The 12783-nt window shown below is 43.4% G+C and overlaps 1 protein-coding gene across 2 annotated transcripts in view; it reads right to left on the minus strand.

Annotated features, from left to right (window-relative positions):
- Slc1a2 (solute carrier family 1 member 2) overlaps positions 1-12783 on the minus strand; it is an 83065-nt gene that overhangs the window by 23179 nt on the left and 47103 nt on the right. For both annotated transcript variants that reach the window (XM_038331708.1, XM_038331709.1), the window contains exons 8-9: positions 7523-7717; positions 1391-1525 (exon numbers count right to left, since the gene is read on the minus strand). In XM_038331708.1, the coding sequence (XP_038187636.1) occupies positions 1391-1525; positions 7523-7717 (330 nt within the window). The remainder of the gene's footprint in view (positions 1-1390; positions 1526-7522; positions 7718-12783) is intronic.

Raw genomic sequence — 12783 nt, forward strand, 5'->3', positions numbered from 1 at the left:
CCTTTGCACAGACGGCTTTGATAGGGATGTCCTGTTTCTCCTCCACCCAAGGAGCTCTGGGCTTCTTATCAGTATGATTCTGCATAGCTAGCCCTGCCTTCTGAAACTTAAATCTGACCAGGAGCAAGAATATGAAGGGTTCCAGAAGCAGGCAGGCCTAGGGTCAAATCTCTGTTCATTCCTAAATCCAAACCTCAGCGTTCTGACCTACAGTATGGCAGTGATAACAGCAAACTTTCAGGACTGGCATAGCCTGTTACAGACACATAGCGTGCACCCAAATTCAGCAACCACTTTACTGCTTTCTGATAGCACCTTTCTGCTCTTTCATTTTAGACTGACATAGAGAACTCTTTCCAACATTGTGCTTTTAACTGTGTGTTGTCTTAAATTATGCTTTATTTAGTTGTAACTTATGTACATTAAAATGTACCAACTTTTTAAAGCACATAGTTCAACCAGTTATGACAAATATAAACACCCGTGAATACTGGATATTTCTATCATATCCTTATGCCAAAGTTTCCTTATGCCAGGGAACCAATGATAACTTGTCACGGCTATGGCTTATAGTGTCTTCCCTGGGAGTTTCATGTAACTGCAGTTACACAGTGCACATTCTTTTGTATATGGCGCCACTCACTCAGTAGAACGTCTTGATATTCTTTGCATATATTATTAGTTGGATCATCACTGATACATTTTCTTTTTGATACAGGGTCTCCCATAGTCCAGGCTAGCCTCAAACCCACTATGTAGCCAAGAATGATCTTGGCTTCCTGATCATCCAGCTGTGTTTGCCCTGTGCTGGTATTGCAGCTAGGAACCATGTAACCTGGTTTATGCAGTGCTGGGAATGGAAGCTAGGCACACACTCTGCCAACTGAGATGTAGCCCAAGACCCTCTCATTGCTATATTTTATTCTTGTATTATGATTTATCTGACCCCGCCACTAGACTACAACCCCTCAAATTACTTTTTAATCCTTTAGACCTCCTGTGTAGCTGTGTAGATGATGTGGGAAGTCCTTCTGTATATGGGTTGCTTTTATTAGTTAATGAATAAAGAAGCTGTTTTGGACTGTGATGAGGCAGAGTAGAGCTGTGTGTTGGGGGGACTAAACTGAATGCTGGGAGAAAGAAGGTGGAGTCAGTGAGACACCATGTAGCCTCCACAGGAGACAGACACGCTGGAACCTTGACAGTAAGCCACAAACCTCCTGGTAAAATATAAAATAATGGAAATATAGACATAATAACTTTTATAAGAGAGGGAAGAGGGAGGACACCAAGGGAGATTGGCTAAAATCTTATCACAATCTCGTCACTTGTCTACTCCTAGAAGGCAGCACTCACAATCCCCAGAAGAACCCAGCCCACAGGCACTTACAAGAGCCAGTCCACCGCCACCAGCAGACTGATATCCTCTGTTGGCAGGCCCACGGCTGTTAGGATGAGGAGCATGGTGACCAACCCGGCACTGGGAATACTGGCTGCACCAATACTCGCCAGGGTGGCTGTGAGGCTGCAAGGACAGAGAGAGCCAGGTCAGGAGAAGAAAAAGAGACTTGGCAAACTTACCTTTGGCAACCTTGCAGATAAGAAAAAAAAAATCTTCCAATTTTCCTATGGTCATTAAAAATCTCTTTCTTTCTCCAAGGAACAAAGAAATGTGAAATCCAGGAACTGAGCTCAACGATAATGAAAGCTTATAAATTCATGGATTGGAGTCGCATCCCCTTTGTGATGCCCAATTAGCTTAAGGTATACAGTATGAAAGAGGTCAAAGTTCTAAAACAGGCATGGAAATATTAATGATGAAGAAATAAATCACCCTCAGCCCTCCTGTGGGAACACAACTGCATTCATTTCTGTTTACGCCTCCATGTGTCTGTGAGTGCCACAGCTCTTTGGACTGCGTGGCAAGAGTCTAAGGAGATCGTTGCCAATATTAACACGAGAGCTGAGGTTAGAAAATATCCAGAACCGACTGAGTGGACATCAGGGGAAGCAATCAACACATTCCAGGAGACATTCAGCTTCACTTGCCTGGACATGTCGCCCAAGGCTGGAAAAGACATTATTCAGAAAGAGGGTGCCACGTAACGATAATGGAATAAAAGGAAATTTCTCATGCACTTTCCATCAATGTTTCAAACAACATCAGGAGTATACATGGTACCATTTTGAACTCTCCCCAGAGTTCAAAGGTTAATCTTGGGTTCAAGTGTCCCATGTCTACATATCATAGGGTTCTTGAGGCTGACCAACTGGCAGTGACTTTTTATTTTTGTATGTCATTTTATATAAACAATCATTTCCTTTTTAATTGCCTAGGTGTGTGGGGGTGTACATATTCCTGCTAGTTCATACACACAAAGGTCAAAAAACAACCTTGGATGTCATCTTCAAGGACATCACCAAGGATACCACCGTTCCCTTTGAGGCAGGGCTTCTCATTGGCTTAGAGTTCACTGGCTAGCCACTGTGTCCCAGGTACCTGCCTGCCTTCCACGTTCCAATACTAGGATGAAACACACTTGCCGCCATGACTGGTATTTTTATGTGGGCTTGGGGATCGAACTCAGGTCCCTGTGTTTATCAGTTAAGCCATCTTTTGGGACTTGGAGCTGCCCCTTCTTAATGGAATGTTGTTTCTTAAAGTAAGCCTCCCCAGTGTGATTTTGTGACTGCTGAAAAAAATGGTGGCTGCTTGCTTCAGTGTTAAAACGTTAGAATGTTTCTAGAACAGGTACTCAGGCCCCAAACCCCAGGCTCTCAGAAGGCTTTAACCAAGTCAGACCATCAATGTGACCAGGCCTAGAATCCCAAGACCTGTAATTGAGAGGGACGTGAAGGAAAGAAATGTCCTTGGAGTGCTAGTGGGCTGGCATATTTGTTCATGGTGTGATCTACAGAACATGTCTGTGCCCTTTTTGTCACACCAACATGGAGCTGGTGTTGGGTTTTAGAGAACTACATGGCTGAATTCATTTGAGAGAGCAGATGGTGTATAGTAACTCTTTTTTCTTTTTCTTTTCTTTTTTTAAAAACATCCTAGGTTCAAATCCTAGCTCCATCACTTGTCAACCACATGACTTTGGGCAACTGCATTTCTTTGTACCTTGACTTCCACATCTGTGCAAAGGAGTGAAGAGAGGATCTCACTCATGAGGTAGCCAGCAGCTTTTAGGAACCAATAAGTGCAAAGGCACTTAAGAGAGGTTGGGCACATCACAACCTCTTGGCCAACAAACTGCCATTCTTATCAAGAGTTGTGGGAGTGAAACTTCCCCGAAGCCCCAACAGCTGGAAATCCTCAGACCTTCCCTAGTAAGAACAGAACAGAAGGGAAGAGGGGATTCCTGGGTTCCAGTCATCCTTAGCCTTGGTTGTTTGATGTACAGCATCGGTTGCTTTGGTCATGAGTCACTCTTATGAGTACTGTGGCCATTTCGATCTAACTAGCTTTTAGGTTCTGTGAAACAAAGTCTTATATGTACATAAATTCTTGTTGGGAGTCAAATGTTAACAGTAACTTTGCCCTCCTACAGATAGTGTTCTAGAGAATTCCCAACCTGCCCCTGGTCCCTCGGCCTGTTCTGCTTTGTCTGATATCCGACTTCCCTGGCTGGTTTCTCCAGAGGCAAGTTCCTGGAGGCTGTGCCAAGTTCTATGCACACAACATCAAAGCGGAACCTCACAATAACCATGCAAGGTACACAAGCATGTTATTTCCACCATAAGACAACCAGGGATTGGATGGGCAGGGTCACTTAAGGTCACTAAGATCTAATGTGGTCTTCTGGGATTTGAACACTCCTCTGCTTGATACTGTTGCATGCTGACTCTTGAGGACCCTGGGATGTCGGTGACTTACTAAATATACATAAAGTTCTTGGTCATTGCTCTCACACATGAGGGAGAGGAGAAAATGAAGGATTTACACAACAGCACAACATAAAACTACACATGGCTACGTTTTCCCCAGACACATTGCAGGCAGAGAACTGCATATACGCCTGTGGGAGCCTGTAGAGGCAGACCTTCCGATTTCTACAATTAAGGAGGATTTGACTTAACTTGCCCAGAGGCCAAGATTTAAACATATATGGCCAACCTTATCCAATTGCTCAGTGAAATTTCCAAACAGTAGCATTGTTAATATAAAATAAATCCCAAGTAGATTAAATTATGTAATGCCGATGAAATTCCAATCACTTAGTCATTGCTCTAATTTTAATCTCACATTGTGCACTGGAGGGTAAGCCTGGTTGCCATCAAGGCTAAGAATGAAAGAACATGAAGCCATCATTGCTTGGCCAAAGGCTTCATTAAGGCAAGAAGCCCTTTCACTTAAGAGTTTCTAAGCACGGGAAGTTGGAAGTCTCAGGTGATATCTATTAAAACAAGATCCATGTTTGATACTCTGATCTGAATCAGGCTTCCCATTGTGGTTAATTTGTGGTACTCATTGTGCCGTAGCCACATTTTCACTTACTATAATACTGTTTGACCTTATTGATTGTCATTAATAGGGTGATATGTGCCATGTATGATGCTCCCAACCACCTCGATTCTGTGACTGCTGCCTTTGTGGTACATATGAGGATGATGGAAGTTCTACTCTAGCATATACAGCAAAGGTGTCTGTAAGGTCAAATAAATCAACACACAAAGGCAGTCCAATAGTATATGCCAATTATAGCAGAAGCAGTGTGACCCACTTTGAGGTGGCCTGGGTTCAAGTCCTACTTCACCAGTTATAAACATGATCTTGGGAAAGTGTTCTTTTCTTCATGCTTTATTTTCACCAGCTGAGATACATAGACCCCATTTTTCTAAAGTTACCCCAAAAGCCACAAATTAATCTTTAGTAAGCAGAAAAATAAATCCAAATTTGGGAACTTGAATTTTAGCCATCCTTTGGATGACTAGAGTCTTTGAGTCTCAGGTTCCTCATCTGCCAGATGAGATGGCTTCACAAGGCATTATTTGTATTTCCAAATCATATGTTAAGCCTGGTAAGGTTTCATTTTGTTCTTACTTAGTTGTTCAGCCAAGATTTGATATATATGGAATGTTCCTTAAAATATTCTGTAATGGCTATAAGGAAATGAAAGGAACTAGTAACCCAACAAAAATAGCTCTAAATTGGCTAAAAGACTCCCAGATATATAAATGAGGCAGGGCCCTGTGGTGGCGACTCTCTGGGGTGTCTGGGATGTCAGCCCCTAAAACACTGCGAACCTCAATTTCCAGTGCCTGAGCCTAACCTTTCAATAATCTCAACATGGGGAGAATCAGATACAAATGACCCCCCCTTCCCCGACTTACGATTGTCACCTAAAGTGATCCTAAGACCACCAAAGGCCTCCAAAAGAATGAGCTACAGGCCAGACACCAGCTGTCATTCTAGAGTAGAGAAGACCTTATTGTCAAGGGTTTGAAGGGCAGAAAGTCCACTGCGTGAATCTGGACACAAAGGGTGTGGCCTCTTGTTAATATGCAATGGAGGCAAGACCAACAAAACCATTATTCTAACGGCTACATTTGAGTTAGGGAAAGGGAAGGGGTAGGGAGTGCCAAGAGGTTGCCTCAGGGGTGAACAATGGGGACAAAAGCCATCCTTCCTTTGCAGATTGCTGGAATGTCTGAGATGTGACATGAAGAACGCCACCACAGGGGCACCACATGATGGAGGAGGGTCATCTATGTGTTACTTTTATTGGTTAATAAAGAAACTGCCTTGGCCCTCTGATAGGACAGAAAATTAGGTAGGCGGAGTAAACAGAACAGAATGCTGGGAAGAAGGCAGTGAGGCAGATACTTCGGGCAGTCGCCATGATTCTCCAATCCAAGATGGGTGTAGGCTAGAATCTTTCCTGGTAAGCTACCCGGTAAGAAATGGGTTAAGCAAGATATGAGAGTTAGCCAAGAAGAGGCTAGAACTAATGGGCCAGGCAGTGTTTAAATGAATACAGTTTCCGTGTAATTATTCTGGGGCTAAGCTAGCCTTGCGGGAGCCGGGCAGGACGAAAAGCAGGTCTGCCCGCAGCTCCTTCTACAACCACAAGCCTGGAGTTCTTCTCATTATAGAAGCTGAAAATTATTTCCATGTCAATCTAATCTTTTCTCAAAAGGAATCCGTGGGGCTGTGGTTGTTACAGTTCTTTGGATTTTCTTTTGTCTGCAAGTACCTTAATTATACAGAATGTGATCCACCTAGCCGTCACATTTACCAATCTCACAGAATCTGAGAGAGAAAGGGAACGTAATTCACAACATCCCAAAGTAATCACTTTAAATGTCTTAAAGGGACAGGCACTGGTGGTAGGTGACAAGGTCAGGTCTGGGTGGTGAGGGCCAAGGGTGACCAGTCAATGGAAAACACCTGTCTGAAGAGACACTAACATTCTAATTATTTTACAGCACATTACAGAACAAACAGCAAGGCTCCCAGCTGGCTTCAGCCCACCAACTGCCAATTCAACAGTCCTCAACTCTGAATGTCTTCCTCATTTGTAGATGGGAATTCAAGACACTGCGAGAGGGAGTGGGACCAGGAGGAAGCTCAATGGATTTTTGTTGTGTTTTCTATTTTAACTAAAGCCGAGAACTGGCTCCTAGTAAACAGAAGTTCCTAGTTGAAGTAGCAGTGATGATACTAAAATGATTTCATAGAATGATGTCAGCACAACATTGAACAGTTTGAAGGCTGAAGCCATCAATGACTCTACCTACAAATAAGATCTTTGTTTATGGAGAAGCAATGCATTTTAGATGACCTCTCGGGACCACATTCTCGCTGTCAAAACAATAGTAAATACAGGCAATAAATGAATGCACTAGTGAAAGCACAATTGTGTGCTACTTATTTACACTAACATGTCCTATGTCATACTGAGGAACCTCAGTAGCTCATCATGTGTACCATCATGCCTTGGAACATTGAAAAGGGAAATTTAAAATGTTAATCTTGCATGTGTGTGCAAATGGTACATATCTGGAGATCAGAAGATTTGGTTGTCTCTTTTCATTGTGTTGGGCCTGAGGATTGAAGTCTAGGGGCAAGTACCTTTATCCAATGAGCTAGCTAACATATTCAGAAGGGAACATATTTTAATGACAGAATAATTGACCCAGAATTAGTAAATGTCACCCCAGCCACAGCCATGCCAGCTCAGACGAGTCGTATAGCCTGGGACAAGCCACTATCCTTCCAAGCCTAATTCTCCTTGTGTGTTGAATGAGCATACAACTAACTGGTCACATCACATCTGGTTGAATGAACTAACTGGTCACATCGCGTCTGGGCTGTGACGTGAGTGGGCATGTGTACTATACCCCTAGCCCTTTCCCTTCCTGTCACAGTCTTTCTGCTTTTGAAGTCTGCCAGTCGTTCTTTCACTGTGCCTCACTGGAGCGGCAACTCGAGCAGCTTCCATCAAGTGGAGTTCGCACGGAGTGAGAGCAAGGAAGATGGATGTTTCTCCGTTCCTTCCGCGGGCGCTTTGCTCACCTTACAGTCACAATCTGCCCTCCGTCCAGGATGACACCGTTCATCTGGGCTATGAAGATGGCAGCCACGGCTTCGTAAAGGGCTGTACCATCCATGTTGATGGTTGCTCCAACCGGGAGGACAAACCTGGTCACACGCTTATCAATCCCTAGATTTTCTTCCAAGCAACGGAAGGTGACAGGCAAAGTCCCAGCACTGGGGGCAGTGGAGAGAGAGAGACAGAGAGACTCTGCTTTAGAGACAGGACAAAGCCCAAACCAGAATGACACTGCAAATTTTTGCTCTGTTTTCTAATCAGTGTGACATGCCAAAAATAGTAACTAGAAACATTGTTTTTAAGTGAGTTGGGAGTTTAAATTCAATCTTAGTAAGCTGCTGATAGGAAACAAAATATTTAGTTGGTTCTGGTTCCTCAGAGCTACCCAGTGCCTGCCAAGTCCTCTATTCTTCAGTTCCTATTTCCATCTTAGGACAAATCTTCGAGCACATCTGATTGTGCACATGAACTGGGCTGCAAAAGAATTATGTCAGAAAGCAATCAGCTGTCAACAGCAAAAGAGAATGAGGAATTTCTGAATGGCCCATAACTTCATGCCAGAAATGCTGTTCCAACAAAATGCCTGCCTGGACTGCATCAAGCCCCTGGGAACTGTCTTGCGTGGGGCTTACTCATTTGGAGAACGCTGGGCAAACTCGGTATGTACCCTTCATCAGGAACACAAGCTTTACAATGGGGAATTTGACATACAGTCAAACTCCCAGAGACAGGGCCACCAGCCAGCCCTAAGTCTCTACAAGGACAGGGCAGGAAATCGTGCGATCTGTAGACAAAGGCCTCAAAGAGTGACTTCACTTTCACTCCTCCCAGGCATGGGCTGGTGATCCAACCACAGGACCTGCCCTTAGAGGCGAGAAGATCTGCCATAGTCCTACATCTAAGATAGAACACCTCAGAGAACAAGGCTTCCTCAAGGCCAGAACATTACATAGTTTTAGACGGTAGTGCGAAGGAGATTGGGTGGACTTTTTCAAAGTTTAAATAATGTTGAAATCAAAAAGAAAGAGCCAGACAGCATGGGACTGTGCTGTGGTTTGTCTTGCTTTGACTGTTTTTGTCCTGTTTAAGTGAATTGGAAATTCTCCATCGCAGGCAACATTTGGAGGTGCTTTCAAGCCTTAGTCAGAGTTAAACCCTCATGCTAGTTACAACTGGGGCTTCAACAAGACTGGACGTGGGAGAAAAGGTCAGCTTAGGGATGTGCTGGTCTCAGGACCTACTCTGGATCAATAAATCTGAAAGCTATAAAATAAGAGACACCAAAGTCCACACCTTAAGCTGATCCAGGAGTCATCTTAGCAGTCAAAACATCCTTTGTGGTTACAGACCAGGGCTCTGCTGTGCTTCCTGCTGGTCTTGGGGTAGGAGAAATCAACTAATTGGGCCAGGGGGTGTATGTGTCTCCTTTATAAAAGCCTTATAAGTCCAAGGAAAAAGTGAGCCTTTGTTCTCATTTGCATGCAGGAAATGCCATTGTTCTTGGCTTGCTGCCTCAGCTGCTGGAATTAGAAGCTGGTGTCCTTGTATTCCTCACCCCCACCACATCTCCCCATTTCCTGGGACTGTTTCAAAGGTTTCCCAGATACCGTAACTGATCTAAAATGGATACTCCGTCATTTTTGGTGGCTGGGATTCTGGCCAGAGAGCCTGGCACAATGGTTTGTGAAGCATGAAAACAAAAAACAGTTCTTATTCTTCTGCTGAGCAGGTTTTCTATGTATGCCCTCCAAATCCACATAACCTCAGCTAATCCAAACTAGGACTTGAGATCTTCGGTGGCTTCCTGTGCTAACAGACTGGCACTCCCACATCGACTGCTTTCCCGCTCCCATCGGAGAGGTCCTAGGATGTTGCTAATAGTCATATCTAATACTTGAGATTCTTCCCATGATTAATGACATTCACTGAAGCCAGAGAACTTCTCTGATACCAGCCTCTGTGTCCGCCAAGAAACGCCAGTCAGCCACCCTCGGTGTTGCTATGGTTTGTTGTGGTGGCCCTGTTTGGGACGGTTTGGAACCTTCGGGATGGAAGGCTTAGGTGGATATAGGCCAGCTGGATGGATCGTGAGGCTTTTAGCCTTGGCTCTGCTTCTGGCCCCACCTCTGCTTTGTGATTGGCACCAGGAGAAGGCATCATCATGAGCTCCTGCTGTCGTGAACAGACCTCTTCCAGCTTCCTTGTCCTCCGCCCCATAGTGAACTGTGTCTCCTTAAACCCTGAGCCAGCATAAACCTTTCTTCCTCAGGTTGTTTCTGCCAGTGTTTCATTACAGTGATGTGAAAAGTAACTAGCCAGGGTCTGCCTCCAGTAGAGCGAGGCAGGGCAGTATTTGATGAGCTGTTTCTGAGTGTTGGATATTTCCCCCTTGTGCCCATTATGGAAAGACACCATGACTCAATTTTTGGAATGTGCGTCTTGCCTGTTGCCTTTTAAGAAAGGGAAACTCCACATCCAGGCAAAAGCCACATTTTAAGTGAAGATGAAAACCATATTTTTCTCCCTATAATACGGAACAGGGGAGGGGAATGGGTCTAACATTTGAGGCTTTCTTTAGATAAGCATTTGAGTTTGATTTAATACCATCCATATTTCCTGAGGATTTGTCTTGCCTCTTAAAGTTACTAGGATAATGGCCTGACTGTTCAAAGAACAATAAAAATAATTTTTAAAACAATTTAATGACAAAATTCACAAGAGTACTAGAAAAATGTGAAGCCTTATGTTATAATTCATATAGAAAAAACATTTTTAGCAAAATTGAATTTCTAAATAAAAAAGGGTATTTACAGCTTTCGATGTATACATATAAAAAACCTCCCAGTATCAAACATCATTATTTATTTTCAAGACAGATGTCTAGTGGGGAGGCTTCTTAGCTGTCGTGTGTGATGTAAGAGTTAATAATATGCATGCATAAAGCGAGTCTGAAAGCCATCCAGGAAAGGATGAATATCCACAAAGGAAAACAACGAGCTGGCTCACACATGACTCAAGAGGCAAGGAATGGGGAGGAAAAGGCAATAGGAAATAAAAAAGATGTTTTCCCTCGTCTGTAATCAAATACATGCAAATTTGCTGAGTAGCTTTCCCATCAATAAGACTGGAATGCATCAGAGCAACACATATGCGGACTAGCCAGCTCTGGTGAGTGGGTGGGGAGAGACACTCTCTGAAGCACAGTCGGTGGGGACATTAAATTCGGGACTTTCTGCAGTGTTGACTGGTGATGCATCCCTAAATTACCAGTGTGCACTCCTTGACTCAGCAAGGTCAGGTCTAGACTATGTCCTGAGGGGACCATCAGAGAGCCTGACTGGGGTGCTTGCCGAAGTCCTGTTTGATGGGCGTGCTTCGGATTGACACCTCTGCACACCGAGTGCACTAGAGTAAGGTGCTTCATTGGTATTTCATGTTATTTTACGTGCTTGAGTGCTCTGTCCACATGCATGTATGTGCATGCCTGGTACCTAGGGAAAGACAAAAAAAAGAGTGTGTTGGATCCCCTGGAGCTGGAGTTACAGGTGGCTGTGAGCTGCCATTTGGGTGCTGCGAACCAAACCCAGATCCATCAAAGCAACACAGATGCGGACTGTCCAGCTCTGGTGAGTGGGTGGGGAGAGACTCTCTCAAACACAGTCGGTTGGAGCAGCAAGCACTCTTAACTGCTAGGCCATCTCCCCAGCCTTTCATATTCTGTATACTATAATAAAGTTCACAAAAATAGTAGCAAAAATCTATTATATTAATAGATAAGATTTTCATGATCTCTTGGCCCATGGAAAAGAATAGAAGTTTCTAGAGCAGCATATATACTTAGAAAAAAGACAAGGTTATTGCAAACTGTTATTATCTGAATACCTACTTTGCCTGGTGAGGCTCAGTGTCTTCCTCAAAATTTTATTCTCTGTCTGAACTTTGTCACTAAAGAGATATTTATGATCAAATAACAAAAAGAAGATAAATAAGGTTGGTTTCTATTTGGGGGTAAATGGTTGCTTTTTCTCTGAAGAGAAGTGTTTTCATGGATACAGACATTTATCTACAGAAAATTTAAAGCATAAGGAAGTAAAAGGGAAATTTTGAAGTGTTTCCCTTCATCTCGCGAAACAGGATGCTGAGTCTGGTCCCCAGTACTGTTCACATTTGAGCCTTTTCTGAAAGTTCACATTCTAGTCTTACTGAATTCCTGCTGGCTTCCAATATGCAAATATAATTTGGCTTCCCGTGTGGCTGCTGGGTCACTTGAGGCGACTTTGACTGCCTGACTCTCCAGCCATGCTATGCCACTGAGTGGGAACCTCACTAGCAGGACACAGGCTCAGCAGCTGGCCCTGGTGGCTTTCCACTGCAGGTTTTAGCATATGCTAGACTCTCAGTTAGGATCTTGGGCTCAGTTTTATGATGCAAAGACAGATGTCAGAAGTAAAACATCAATTTCAGTCTGAAGAATAAAACTTTCAATATTTAAAATTCTACAATTCTATATTTTTTTAAACTAGTTTTTGCTGTGTTTTTTGCTAACTTTGGTCCAAGACTATATTCAAAAAATTACTTTTTGTTGCCTAAATTTGAGAACCCTATTGATTTCCTAGGCACTAGAAGTAGATAATGAAGCAGGAGCTGACTTTCTATCAAGGTCACATCAATTAAGCTGGATTTGAGTAGGGTAAGTTAGGGTAGAATTGTCCATTAAGAGGTTTATGCTAAAGTCAAAGAATTAGCTGGTTTCTGCTTGTTAGAAAGGAAAAAAAAATCACCATTTACCCTGTGAGAATTGGTCTGTCTAGTGCTGGTAAGACAGCTCTGCAGTTGTGCAGAGGCCCTGGGTTCATTCTCAGCACCCACATCAAACAGCACACAACTGCTTAAGACTCTCTCTGCAGGCCTTTGAGGGCACCAGGCACGCATTGAGAGCTGCATGTGTGTGTGCATGTGCGTGTGTGTGTATGTGCACGCACACACTTTTGAAAAATTATTGATGAAAACCTCGAGCTACTTTTTTTTTAAAAAATAACATTTTCCAAATTACAGGTGGTGTGTTAAGTGAATGACATCATGCTATGACCTCTGAATAATACTGAAGGCTACATTACATTAGTGCTTCAGGTAACACATTAGGTAAATTCACAGCATACAACCACCCAAACTTATTGTGAAGTTCTATTTCTAGTGCAGTTGCCAACCAGCCACAGGGCTAACC

Source organism: Arvicola amphibius, chromosome 5 (genome assembly GCF_903992535.2).
Source record: "Arvicola amphibius chromosome 5, mArvAmp1.2, whole genome shotgun sequence".
In the NCBI taxonomy this organism is placed as follows: Eukaryota; Metazoa; Chordata; class Mammalia; order Rodentia; family Cricetidae; genus Arvicola; species Arvicola amphibius.